The 15,103-nt window shown below is 38.1% G+C and overlaps 1 protein-coding gene across 1 annotated transcript in view; it reads left to right on the plus strand.

The window, feature by feature from the left end:
* Nucleotides 1-2,465: 2,465 nt before the first annotated feature.
* Nucleotides 2,466-15,103, plus strand: part of ANK2 (ankyrin 2) — a 310,369-nt gene continuing 297,731 nt past the window's right edge. Inside the window, 1 exon segment of the mRNA XM_006174671.3 lies at nt 2,466-3,092. Coding sequence (XP_006174733.2) covers nt 3,009-3,092 — 84 coding nt within the window. The 5' untranslated portion in view covers nt 2,466-3,008.

Raw genomic sequence — 15,103 nt, forward strand, 5'->3', positions numbered from 1 at the left:
ATGTGGAGGGGCAAAGATAGACACTTATCCTGCCCTCAAGGAGCTTAGCGTCCAATTGGACACATGCCCATGAAAGCCTGCACCACGTGGACAGAAGGGGAAGAATTTCCAGTAGAGAGACACAGAGAAACTGATAGAAAGCTTCAACAGAGAAACACACTCACACCACCACCACAGGTGATTGGCATGCTCTTTATATGTAAAGTATATCTTCTAATCCTATAATGAATGTATTGCTACTAGCACCTGTTTATCTACTTGCTGAGATCTTTATTTTACACTTTGAATAGAGGTGTTTACCTCTATGATATGCTGGTCTAGTATGTGTACAGTACGTCCACTCTGTAAAGAAGGTATATTGTATAATATTTTGGAAGGAGCGGCCAGGAGGTGGTAGCTCGTTGTCAAAATTGGAGGCCTGCATCAGAGCGTTTAAACCGTGTTCTATATATTTGGGTGTGGACAAAGAGGCATTGTTTTAAGAGGCTGATCAAACATAATCAGAAGTTGCTGACTCATGAAGTAGTGAAATATGAGTACATCTGTTTGCGATTTACATTGTAAAGGTGATGTAAAAACAATGATTAGGTTCCTAACCGAGCTACCCAACCCATTGATTGAAAAACACATTCTGGCATCAAATGAGAATGAAGAGTGTTAGTAAACACATCTCTCCTGTAGTTCCAGTTGCTAGAAAAGTTTTCCTTTCCCTTCTTTTCCGCCTTTGGATGTCATAGTTTTTCTAACACGTTTGACAAGAAGTGCTCACTTCAGGACCTTTGACCTGCTTTTCTCTTTGCCTAGACTAGTCCCCCTCCAGATAGTTGCTTGGCTGGGTGTCTCACCTTGTTCAGGTTCCTAGAGAGCGTTCCTCAGCGCCGTATCTACTTGGCATTTGCCTGTCATCTCTCTCTATCCTGCTGTCTCCCCCGTAGCCCTGACCACTATTCCTCTTGTTTACTGTCTAGTGCCCCTGTTAGAACAGAAGCACCACGATCGCCAGAAACGTTGCCTGTTTTGATCACCACTCTGTCCCTGGTGGTTAGGGCGCTGTGTCCCTAGTGCTTAGTTCCTGGCACAAGGTAGGCATTCAATAAATGTTTATTGAGTAAATCAATCCAGTTTCCAGGCTGAGGGTGCTCCTAAGAAGGTCAAGTTCAGGGAGGCGCAATGGGGATGGGTGAGGGAGTAAGTGAGGGTTGGAGTGAGGGGGAGCGAGGGAGTAGCAGGATTTCAGGGGGGACTTTGGTGAGGGCTCTGACAGCAGTGGGGGCTGGGCTTTGAGAGGCTGCTGTGAAAGTTTCTCTAGGGATTTGTTTTGGAAAAACAGAGGCCTATTGCCTCTCTCCTGTCTGTGGGATCCAGGCATGACTGGTGGGATCGGTCTGCTCAAGCAGAAGGAGGGTGGAGGGAATGAGAGGCAGCAGGACAGGATTGACCCCAGATGGGGAAGTGGCCAGGGTCTTCGGGGCAGAAAGGCAGAGAGAAAAAGCCCTCTCAACAGCAGTGAGGGAAGAAGGTGTTTTCTTGCTGTATTTACTAGAAAGATGAACTCCCAATTTTGGTAGCCATTTTCATGTGAGAAGCATTTTTTAGATAGGCTTTTCTGACTTGAAAATTACCTGTATTGGTAGTAATCATAAGATTAGCAATAGCAATGACACATTTACATAAGTGCCTTCCATTTTCAAAGGGTATTTGTATATATTATCTCACTGGTTTAATCCTTACTCAGGTTTTACATTTAAATATTCTGTGTGTTATACTTTGAGTTGTTTTCTAGGAAGAGGGATGCATATTCAGTGTGCATATATGTGTATTTGTACAAAACATGTTGGGTTGCATCTACAATTTAACATGTTTAAATACACAAATAGGGCCACCTCAATCCAGTAGATGAAATTGTGTTTCTTGTTATAAAAACAAGCCCTGATTTCTTTTCTTATCAAGAAGAATTCTGGAACTTTATATTATAAGCACCTTAACATCAGGAATTGTGTTTTATTCATCAGTTAATAAAGAAAATTAGGTTAGGAAGATTTGTAAGATCAGTTATAACATATTTTAACTCCACAGCTTTCTTATATTTGTATTACCTGAGATGTCGTACTTATATGTTCGACAAAACTTCATTAACTTGTCTTTAATATGCCTTTGCATTGTGCTTGGTTCCTGGAAATTCAGTGATCTCCCCTGACCCAAACACACACACACACACACACACACACACACACACACACACACACACACTCTGGCTTCAAGAAGTTCCTGGCCTGTCAAGAAATGACATCTGGGTAAACGTGCAGTTGTGCAGTGTTACAGGTGCTCTGTCAGAAGCGTTCAGTGAAAAGAGGAGGCACAGAGGAGGGAGTGGTCTGTGTCACCTGGTTGCTGGGGAGCCTGTTGTCCAGGCTTTGTAACAGAAGTCATCCTTGAGCTGAGTTTTGAACAATTATCCCCTGGAATCAAGTGAATAACATCTTAAAAATGTAACTTTTACATTTACTTTAGGATACGAATAGCTAGTCCTTTTCCTTGAGTAGCCTCTTCACCGGCTAAAATGTACCTCTTCAGGTTGACACACAGGCAAGGGTGTTAGAGTTTTCTCATTATGCATTGTGTCTGTTCTGTGTTGAAGTACCTGTAGCAAGAAAATTAAGTGCAGGTTTTGTGTGTGGGTGGAGAGAGCTGATCGAATGCGGGTGTGTCAAAAACTAACCAGCAGAGTCCCCAAATTGTTCGAGTCCCTGGCATTTTTCCCCCAAGGCTTTCTTCATTGTAACCCGTCCCTGGCGGTAATTGGTTGAATCAGATTTAACAATGCAGTCAGATAAACAGTTGTGGCAGCTGCTGCCATAGCAACGTCGCCGTCCTCACCCTCCCAGCGCGCGCCCCTTCCCCACCCCTCCTCCTCCTCCTGCTTTCCTCCAGTAAGTGCATCCTCGCTAGTGGTCTGTACAGGCGGCAGGGTTTAATGGCAGAGCTATTTTATTTCCAAACTGTTCAAAATGATGAACGAAGATGCAGCTCAGAAAAGCGACAGTGGGGAGAAGTTCAATGGCGGTAGTCAGAGAAGAAAAAGACCAAAAAAGGTAAATTGCTGGAATTAGGAATGTCTGTATATAGGGGTGTGTGTGTGTGAGCGTGTAATGTCAGTGAGGCTTTAGAATCCGTGGAGTGTTGTGAGTAACTATAGAGTATATCAGTGCCAAACATTGCTGTTTAAAGAGGCAGGTGCAAACGCTGCTTTTTGAAAATAGGAAAGGGACCATGATTCATAATGGATTCGTGGACTGGAGCATGGTGAAGTGAGCGGAGATAAGGTGTGTTCGGCATGTGGATTACTGAGGATTGTGGCCACTGCTGGATGCCTTTGGTGTTAATTGGGTACAGAGAGGGTCATTTTATTTTTAGAATGGGTGTGTTTCAAAGGAAGTGTTAAGCAAGGTGAATTGGGAAGCAAAAGGAAGATTTGGGGCCAGATGTGTTTGCTCTGTGATGATCTTGAGATGGCTAGACAGCAAATGCCTTTTGGTTCCATGCAAAGTGTCTTCTTCCTAAGGAGAAAAGACTGTTGTGACAGGGAAAATATAATCCCCAGCATGATATTTTCTTTGGTTTGCTTAGCTCCTCTGCAGTTTTCCCAGACACTAATGTGACAGACAGCTCATTCACTGATTAAAATAAACGGCTAATGATATTATGGGGTGGGGGCTGTTGGGCACACAAAGCGGTCTGTAGGATTTCTTACCCTGGCACACATTCCACACCCTTGATTTTCATGAAAATGATACCAGTGAGAAACAGTGGGGAAAGATGTAAACTATTCAGCCCCACCCAATGCCAGCACTTCTTTCTTTATGGCCTGAATCCTGGTAAACTGTTGCAGCCTTACAGAGCCGATTGAGCCCCACCTCCGAAGGAGATGCCTTTTAAATAGTCTCCTAAAATCCATTTATTCCCTGAGTCAATAATATGGGCGGGATCTGTGATTCTCATGTAAATGGATTCCAGTAGTAGATGGTTTGGGGTTTTGAATGAGCAGGTTAAAAACATAAGGATCCTGAGCAAATGAGTATGTTTTATTTTGATAATGTTGAGATTGCATTGTGCTTCACAATGATAGATCTCTGATGTACTAAATGTCTCATGTTTCAAAAAAAACTAAAATAATTCAGAACCTCTATTTAAAAAATCATTGCATTAGCAAACAAGGGATTAGTATATTTGCACAATGCCATGTAATTTGATGAAAATAAGCATGCCCACATATGACAGTTTTTAAATAATAGCATGAAGATAGTGATGCAATCTGATAAAGGCTAAAGGATAATTCAGGGCAGGTGGGAACATTGGCAGAATGTCCTTCTGTACCTAGGGATTCTGGATCCCCCAGACCTGGAGGGCATTTTATAGAATGTTGCCTAATTGAGCAACATTTTTCTTTTAAAGAAAAAACAATTAGAAAAGAGGAGAGCAAGAGATAGGGAAAAAGAAAGGAAAAGGGAATTTTTGCTTGCATTCACAATATCATTTCAAAATTCTCTTCATTTCTCTCTGAAGTCCCTGTGCTGTATTAGAAACAATATACTCAGAAGTCTTAAAAGGGTGGAGAATGTATCTCAAGGAGATTTTAAGCTCTGAGTGATGGCATTAAATTCACACACCAAAGGCATCTTAAAGTATCTGACGGGGTTAAGAAGATGAAATTATCATATGTGATAACTAATATTTTTAAAGCTCCATTTTCCCAAACATATTTATTTTAGGAGCAAATTTTTTTCCAAACTTGCAGTCAAAATGGTAGCAATTAATAGCAAGTTTTGAATGTGTGGTGTATGTTTGTGCATACATGAAAAGGCATGTATTAAATGAGCTGTTAAAACACGGTGCGGTTTGAGAGTTAAAAGTAATTTCACTCCAAAAGAAAACACACACACACACACACAGGTGTTTAAACATCCTTCAGCTGGGCAAGTCAGGTGTAAGTGGGTTTGAATCTTAACTCTCCTTTATATGGCGTGTTTGGAGCCTATCAATTTCTCTGATCCAGGTCTTCATCTGTAAAATGTGAATAATTATGTATACTTTCGGTATTTTGTAAGGTTTGGAAATAATGTATATAAAATTTTTAGAGCAGTATGTAGTCGATGATAGTAACTTTAAGGTTTTGTTGCTGTTCCCTTAAACAGAAATTATTTATTGGAATAACCATGTAGAAGGAAAGTCTACTTATATTTTAGAGAGAGGTAGAATATAATACTGGTACTTTGCAAAGGCTTGTAGTCATTTTTCAAAATGTTGAAAGTTATAGTCTATAATTGGAAACTTTTTATCTCATATAAATTCTTTTTTTAAAATTAATTTATTTTTTAATAGCAGTACTGGGGATTGAACCCAGGATCTCGTGCATGCTAAGCACACACTCTACCACTGAGCTATACTCACCCACCCCCTCATATAAATTCTTGAGATTTACATAAATGTACCCTAGGTCTTTAGATTCCCACTTCACATCTTTTGCATAGCAGGCAACTTAAATTTTCATATTTAGAAACTTCTAAATTGTCCAAGCCACAAAATACAATATAATCCCCTCTCCTGGTAAATTTAATAGACCATTAAATGTGCTTTGTTAAGGAAATAATAATCAAGAGATAAGCATCCGTAATAAGGATGAAATCTGAGAAAGAAAGTCGAAGAATTGGAGCAAAGTCAATGTCATCTCACTTCGATTCCATTGTCTGTTTTTCTATGAGAGGTTCGTATTGAATCCACTGTAGGATTCTACATAAGCATCCAGGATTGTGGACCACCAGGATCACTGTGGCCTGGGTGTTGATCTTACACATTGAGTCATATTTTTTGAATACATGCCTCTTCCTCAAGTAAATATTTAACAGATGAGCCGTAATCCTCTTGTTTATCCTATACTTCACACAAGGAATTCTTCTGAGGGACAGAACTAAAGAGACCTTTGCCACAAAACCCACATTGTGAGAAAATAAGTTCAAAGAGTTTATTTTATATTAGAATTTTAGTATCTGGAAGACAGAAATTCTTTCAGCTTTTCTTAAGAATGTCTGTTCTGACTTCAGTAACTGAGCTTGTCAATGCCCGCCATGAGAAGACCACCGGGAACACACCAGGGGTTGGCTGTTTTGGAGTTACAACTCACTGCAGTGATGGAGGGTGCACATCATGAGGAGCCGAGTTAGCAACCACTCACTAGATTTGGGCTTTGAATGAGTGATTTGGGGGAGAGTCCAAGAAACTGGGGGCTCACTCTGGGTTGGGTGCTCTCAGAAAGCAGGAACAGTTTTAGGATCTTGTATCCCAATAAATCTGATCTCTAGGATGGCAGACTAAAGCTGTAGTTGGTAAAGAAGCAGCAGTCTTTCAGTTAGCAAGAGAAGTGGGTGTCTGGTAGTTTTGGCTTGGACAATGTTCATGTTTTGTCTGTATTTAGACATGATAAGGGAGTGGTGCCATTTTTGTCCTGCTCCTTCATGGTCACAGAGTGGTCTGATCTGATGATGATGCTCTGTGAAGTTATTTACGTTCAACAGTGAACACCAAGGTCAAGCTGATAGTAATAGGCCAGCTCCTGGATGTCAGCAGCTGCTTTTCTCTTTCTCAAGCTTGAACACAAAGACCCTTTGGAGAGAGAGAGACAGATTTACTACTGGATGCTCCTTAGTGTCCAAGGAAAACAAATCAGATAGCTTTTTTGCTCAAGAAACCTTTTCATCTAATACTTTAACAAAATCGTTTCCTCAAGGCTCAGTTATTTCACACAAATAAATATTGCCTAAAGTGCAGATTTGGGATTGGTGTTCCAGTGATGGTTCAGTGGAGGAGAGGATATGGGAACTACTCTAACTCTCACCTGAATCCTGGACTACAAGGAAGCATTGGGACCTGTGTAAAATATATCAGGGTGGATTTTTAGCCTATTCTAAATCCCAGATGACTCTATAAAAATTTCTTCTTCTGGACACTATTTTGGCAGATTAGATTAAAATAGTCCAAGGCCATATTAGTGTTCAGTAATTGACACTTTCCAATTATGTATCAATGACATGGCAGTGGGTTTGCACTGGAACAGCTCTAGGAGCCTTTGATAATTTGCATAAAGGATGATGGAAATGCCTGAGCATCAGTCACACGTGACAGAGCTGTGTGAAACCACTAGGCTTTGTGAGTTCTTCTAAAACAGGTAAATAATTAAGTGGCTTTATTTCCATTTTCCTCATTTGGTGGAATAGCTATATAAAGATTAAAATATAAGTAAGTACTATTGTTTTTAACAGAGTTATAAGCTAGGATGACAGAGTTATAAGATAGAATTCTGTAAGATAGAATATAAGATAGGATATCCAATATTCATTTAAGAAGTTTTGATCTGGAGCATTGTTTTAAAATATTTATGAGCAGTGCAAAAATATTTTGGTGTTATATAATTTTATTGCTGTTCACTTGCCACTGCCTAAATGGGGAGCTGAGAGTGGTACCAGATGTGTGATTGAAATGATACATCATTGAAATATGAATGAGAGACATAGTAAAGGTTTATTTTTACAGCAGCCACAGAAAGCTTGGCTTTTTTAGTGGAATCAGGTAGCCGATCCAACATTTGGATATTCAAGTTATCTTGCAGTCCAATTAGTCCTGAATTTATTTGGTGCCTTGTCTTGTTCAGTCAAGTCTGCAAAGTCTTTCATGTATAATATCCCCATTTCTTCATTTTCCAAAAACTTATGATTGACCCTCTATTTTACATCAGTTTATAACCCAAAATAACATGTGTTGCCTGAAGACAGCAATTCCCCATCACTGAAGGTATTTTAAATGACCATCTGTCAGAGATGATGGAAATTTTTTTATTGGATGGAAAAATCCCTTACAACCTGGTATTCTGTGATTTCCTTTCTATGTCTGTCTCTGTTTACATCTCTTTTGACCCACTTTCATATTACTGATTTTTTTCATGTTAATTTCATATGTGAGTAATAGCTAGATACTAATCCTATAATATCTTTTTTAGAGTAAAGTGCTATCTGCTGACCACAACTACCAGAATTACCTGGGTTGTCTGCTAAAAGAATAAAATCCTTAGGACACACTTTAGATCTGTGCAGTCACTTTTGGAGATTTTTAACAGGCTCCCCACTGTTTTTTATGTGCTCTAGAGTTTAGAACCATTGCATTAGAATGTGGTCAGTAGGCATGAAGTAGAGCTATTTTAGAAAGAAGAATCTCTTATTTCAATTAGATGTGTTAGATTCCCCTTACATTTGTTTCTTTTAAGCCTAGATGGCAACAGCAACAGAAAGAGAAAGAATTTTCCCCCTTATTCTACCCCTAGAACCTAGAACTGCTTCACATATACCATCTCATTTAATCTTCAAAATAACTCTTGTTGAGTATTATTATCCCAGTTTCGTAGATGAGGAACTGGAGACTCAGAGACCTCATGTAGAGATGGTGATGGAGAAATGATAGGCAGTTTTCTCACCAATCAACAAGTGACATATTTTGAACCGTTTCTCCCATGGAAACCAGATGCTAAGCTATTCTATGCTAAGCTATTCCTGTGTCTCTTGCAAAGCTTCTAAGCTATCTATAGCCTCATCTTCTAAGATAGCCTCCAGATTTTTTCCTCCAATGTTTTTTTTTAATCTTTATAAAAAAATCTTTTGTTTTGTTTTTTTTGGGGAAGGTAATTAGTTTTATTTATTCATTTATTTTATTTTTATTATTTTTTTTAAAGGACTGGGGATTGAACCCAGGACCTTGTGCTAAGCATGTGCTCTACCACTGAGCTGTACCTTCCTCCTCCTCCAGTGTTGCTCCCTATGTTTCATCAGTTGATCACATTCTTCAAAATGCTCACTCTAATCTCTGGGAAGAATACATAAAATGGGTTTCTTTCTCAACTGTCCATAATTTTCTTCCAAGCAGGACTTCTCTTGTCCCTCCTTTTGCTTTCATTACATTTTGTGACATATTGGTGTGGCTGTTTCTTTTAGTTTATACAGACAATGTACTGGGCTTTGAAAATCCACAAAAATGAAGGAGACAGCGAAAGAAGTAAACAGGCATCTTCATGTGGGTTAGGCATATTGCATTAAGCTAGCAAAAAAAGTTGATCCTACTTTCACAATTTGAGTTCTAATCATTCTCTTGAGGAACTTTGTGAGTGTGCTATTCTCAGTAATTGTTCTGTGCAAGGCTCTTTTTGATATACTTTTTTCTGAAGTGTTTGAGATTTCTTTTTGCTTCTCGATAAAGTTTCTAAAGAGACAAGTGATTGCGTATTGAAATAGAATCGCAGATTTTTAATCTGTATTTGTTACTGCCTTGTCCCGATTCAGAGTCCACTAAATGATAAATGTGTCTCTAGCTTGATTTCTTTCCTGCTTGTATGCTGTTCCAATTCCTGTTGGGAGCAGAAACAAAACCACTGCCTATTTTTATCTCAGTGGGCACTAGCAGGATTCATCACAACAAATCAATGTATCATCTCAGTTTCCTTTTACTTTGGAAGGGTAGAGTTGGAATTGCTACCAAACGAGACAATCTTTTGATAGAAATACTTGAGACCAAGTAAATATGATAGGATATTTCTTTTCTTTGAAATCCATTAATACCTGCCAACCCTTCAGGGAGGGTCAAGTTTTAAAAGCTGGAGGGAGACGGTAAGAACGGTTCTAGTTAACGATACACCTAAATCTAGAGGGTAAGCTTCGACTTAGTTACCAGACCAGGTTTTTATTCATGTTTTTCTGGTAACTTGCAGAAAACTGCCATCTTCTTCTACCCACTAATTTGTGTTTGTGCTCATTAAGACAAAGACCTTAATTTCTAACATTTGCTTAATGAGTTTCAATTTCTAAGAATCAGCTTGTTTAACTCAGTTTAATTTAGATGTTTTCTCCTGACACATAGGAAAGCTCCTTTAATTCAGTAATTTTGTATTGGTTTGCTAGGTATATCGCATTGCAGTAGCTGCTATGACATTGCTGGGCTGAGAGTCAATGATTGATACCCTCACGGAGTTTATAATCTGATTGAGCAGACATTTCTTCCCCACAAAATGTCCAATCCAGAGAAATATTATAAGTATTATGTAATACCTATAAGTATTATAAGTAATGATTATTACAGTGTATATTGCTGAAAGTACCAACAGGAGCCTGGAGAAGAGCAAGAGAGCAGTGTGATTTTGTCAAAACATTAAGCCATACGAGTGGGTGAGCAATAGCCCTGAGCCTTGAATTTCAGCTAATACTTGGGTATGAAGGAAGGGGATACACAGACAATCTGGATGGGTTAGTCCCGGCCATATAATTACAAGTCACATTAAAGGTTAGGAAACTATTGAGACGTTTATTGAGACGTTTATTTACAGTTATGAACTTTGTGGGTGCTCTGAGCTTTGGTCAGTTGTAGGCTTACATTTTGGAGTCCATCTCATTTGGGTGATTACTTGGTGTCCTATAGCTTGTATCTCTCTAATCCCACTCATCTTATCTGGGATGCCTTGCCTCAAATATATTCATGTTTATACATTATTTCTGTAGTCAGTAGTAAATTCCAGTCAATAAGCCTCCAAATTAACAAGGCATCTCGATCTAATAGAAACCCTTTTTGAAACTGTACAAATAATCAACTTCTGCCTTTACCTTAAGAGACACTAATATGGTTAACTCAGGACGGTAATTACCTAGAACACTCATACAGGAATTTCTAAGACTGTACATATTAGCTGAAAATGGCTTTTATCATTTGGTTATTGCTGTATCTGTATTAGGTTAGCCCACTTTGTGTGTTGGCATACTTTTGAGTTTGCTCCAAGTAGCCAGGTCCTTCCTGTTGGATTTTCAGATCCTAGAATGTGAAATCCACGACTTTTCCCTTTTTTCCGCTTGCCTGGTTTGTCTACAGGTTAATGCACGTGATCTTTGTCCATCTTCATCAGACCAATCACTTTACCTCTGACCATCTTTGACCTTCTAGGATAATTATAACCATTGCCAGCTCAGAGAGCATTCCAAATTAAAGAGAAAGAAGTAAGGGAGTGTTTTAGAAATAAAACTGTGAAAACAGAAACATGCATTAGGATCTGTGTGGCTTTTGCAAGTTTGAAGAAGTTAAAAATGAAAGGTGGACCATTCTAGGATGTTTCACCAAGTGCTAGTTAAGTGATATCTTTTTACAGGTATTTTAGTGTAATAATGTAATAATTTATCATAATGCTGATCTTTGACCATAAATATCTCTACGTGGCAAATTGAGTCAGTTTAGGGCAGGGTGTTCTAACTTTTAAAAAATTATTGAAAAATTTAAAAAAGCAAAACATTATGGGAATTGTATATGAGAACTTTGGTATTTTCTGTGTCAGAATTTCAGTTCTCTTTTCATATATTGTGTATCCCCAAAGATTCCTTTTCCTAGGTGTTCTAAATATTTGCCCTGAATTCAGAGGGTGTGGTGGCAAGATGCCCTCCTCTCTTATTTTATAGCACTGTCTCACTATAATCACTGCACAGAGGGGGAGGCGACAGACCTAAAGACCAATATTTTAAAATGAAAATCAGGAAGGAAAAAAAACTAGAACAAGTACAGACACTTTGCATTCAGTAGTTTAGAGATGCTGTTAGAACAATGAGAACTACCCATCCTATTGGCTTATTTAGATGAGTATGAATATCTGCTTGAGTTTTCTCACATTCAGTCAAATCTGTGTTTCACCTGTCACAATTGTCTAGTATTTTCTGTGTAACTGACAGTAAATCATTTCAGTGTCCTCTTAGAGCAGTCACATTCAGAAGATGAGATCTACATATGAATTTGGTATGTGTATGTTACTGTCATGAACCATACATAGTAAGTATACTTAATAATTGTCTATGCAACTGAGCCTTAGTGTGATTTATCATGTATCGTCATTTATGTAGAAAAGTTGTTCAAAAGCTGATATTTAAATGGCCAAAGAATATACTTCATGAATAGCCTGTCGGAATTAGTTCTGTTCTGCCTCAGCATGAAGAGGGGAAGACTATCACAGAGGTGTATACTTACAAATCATTCCTCTGTCCTAGTACTTTGGTGTGGCTTTGGGCTGCACACCTGTGCACTGCTGGGTCACGCAGCATGTAATGGGGACGTGTGCCCAAGACAGAGTTAAGGCAAATTTGTTGTACTCAGGGCTGTGAAGTTTCTTCTAAATCTCCTGAAAGAAAACTAATGGCATATTCAATATGGTTCAATATGGTTCTCAGCATCCCATCCTCTGTAGAAAGTCAAGGTACTGCTCTGTCCTGATGATAGTGTATTATCCTGTATAGCACAAGGTGAGGAGAAGGATTGAGGAAATGTCCTGTAAGTAGCTCCTCTGCCACCCATTTCAGAAGACACGCATCAAAGTTTGTGGATTCAGCAAGATAAAATAAATTTGCAGTGAGGTTTATTTGCAGAGCAGTTTTTGTGTGTGTATGTGGTGTGGGTTTCAAGGTACTATAATTGTTTGATCATTTTGAACACATAAATCTGATATTAGAATAGAATTTACATTGTAGAGTGTACCCCCTAGTTCTAGGGAAAGGATTTGGTTCTTCCAAGACAACATTCAGAACAAAAAGAAACAAGTGACAGGAGTAAAATAAAGTAGGTATGTAAAATTCTTTTTGTTGTTGTTGAGAATTTTGTACTTATACTTGAGAATTCAGAAATTGGCAATGTTTTGCTCATAGCCTGTAATTTATAGTAGTGACTATGAAAAGCCTTAAACTATGCATTTGTTTTCCTAAATTTAGACTATTTTGAAAACCACATTTGAGTAGCATTAATAAAATGTTCATAACACATTACTCTGAGACACTGAATAAGTCCATGTACTGGAGTTCTAGGATAAATAGTGACTGGGTTTTGGTTTGAATTGCTCAGCTAGTTAGGGCTTTGTGCTGGTCTGGCCACTGTAGTCCAGACAGGCCAATTATCTTCATTCTCAAAGGCATGGACTTCATTCTTAACCTCAGAGAGTGGCTGATCAAAGGGAGAAAGTGCAGGAGAACACTTAGATGTGTGCGAACCCAAATCTATTACCCAAACACATACACTTTTAAAAAATGAATGTTCTATTGACACATTTGTGTGTGTCAAGATTATCTTCTAATTACTTATCTCCTCAATATGAAAAGGAATTCTGTCTTTTGTAGAAGATCCAAATGAGGAGCAACAATAGTAAAATAATGAAAGTAAAATGAAGGTTCTCTATGATTTTATGATGATGTTTACCTAAGTCAAATTTGTTTGAATAAATTATGGTTTAACCAATAAGCTGAGCAATTTAATTATAGAAGAAGTATTCATTAGGAAAAATATTTCAGTCCATTGGAACAACATTTTACAAGAATAAATAAAAAGGAATAGTTAAAAATATTGAGAAATTATCATAGTATTAGGTGCTAGCCACTGTGCTAAGAATTCTACATAGATTATCTAATTTTTCCCCTCACAATAATCTGATGAGTAGATGCTGTATTATCCTCATATTAAAGATGAGATTGATGTCTAAAGGGATTGAAAAACTTCCCTGACTGAATTCATATAGCTACCCAGGTGTTACCCCAGGTCAAATCTATCATTCTGCCTGTCTCCAAAACCCTGTGCTCTGCTGAAAGAACAAACTTTTAAACAGTTAAAATAGGATCAAAAATGAAAAAGCAAAATAAGGGTTTCTTCATGTCCAAACCCACTGAACCAATATGCCTTCACTGACTGGTCAATGATCAATGAATCTAAAAGGCTATTTTGGATTGATTTTTTTCAAATGTATTTCAAAAACACAATTATAAATCCAAATAGGAAAATGTTTTCTATGTAGTTGTTGACTAAAATTATCAGATGCTTTCATAATAAGCCAAGCCAAATATGAGTTCCTAGTCTTAGCACTGGAACATTAAAGAATGAAGCTTTCTTTCTACATTGGTGTTTCCATCTGTGCTTGAGCTATTTTAGGCAAATGGCTGACACTCTTAACATAGCTGCTCCAATATAAGAGGGAGTTTGTTAGTGAGTTCATGTTGCTTGTCCTAATTCAAAAGGTCACTAATCTATCATGTGTTCCATAATCTCATTACACAGCAGGGACCTCTTTCCAGTTGTTAAAGAATCAGTAGGAGTGATTGGGCTGTTACACGGGGCAGTCAGGCATTTGTCTCCTGGCCGACGTAGGAACCTACACTTTTTGAGAAGATGGGAGGTCTGTTTCATCTGCAAACTCTTCCAGATGGTCTGACCCCAAATGGCTCTCATGCCTGATTTGTGAAGGTAGTTCTTAGGCAACAGCAACAAGTATATGTGGTTTGGGAACTTACTCCTACTTTGACAGAATGGCTTGATCAGATAAAGAACTACTCTTGGAACAGCTTTCTGAATCACTGGCCAGAGTCCAATGGAAAAGTGACATTCTTCTCCTTATTGCTTCTTTCTGATAATAATTTTAAAGGCTGATTATTTTCTTAAACATCTTATTTATAATTTATCCATGTGTGAAGACAATGAGCTTAATGGAAGTATTTTTTCCTTTGTAGAGCAATTAATTTTTCTTTCCAAAAAGGATAGTGGGAGATACTTTTTGTATGCTGCCCATGTAACAGCGTCAAGAGTGTAAGAAAAAATGATATACACACGTACTTATATATTTGTATTATTCTGCGTTTCAGCTATGATATTATTGGAACTGGTTAGAAACTTTTGATTTAAAAAATAATGTTGTAACCAGACTCTAACTCATAGTTGCCTGGATGTTGGAAGTGTCTTTATTATTGCTGTTGTCACAGAAAGTTTCTATAATGAACTATCCTAATTCTAAAAACCTAATGCTATGCCAGGTACAAATTTTAGATTCTTGTCTAAAGCTGGATTTTTAATTTGAAGCTATACATTGGATTTCCAAATATTCAAACAGGATTCCTTCCCCTCAGGGTGGGTTTTCATCTGTGTATGTGAGGATCTAGGATGGCAGTCTCAAGTTCCGACTCAGGAGTCGGGGTCATGTAGACACTATCATGTGATGGCCTAATCTATAATGCAA

Source organism: Camelus ferus, chromosome 2, assembly GCF_009834535.1.
Source record: "Camelus ferus isolate YT-003-E chromosome 2, BCGSAC_Cfer_1.0, whole genome shotgun sequence".
Taxonomy (NCBI): Eukaryota; Metazoa; Chordata; class Mammalia; order Artiodactyla; family Camelidae; genus Camelus; species Camelus ferus.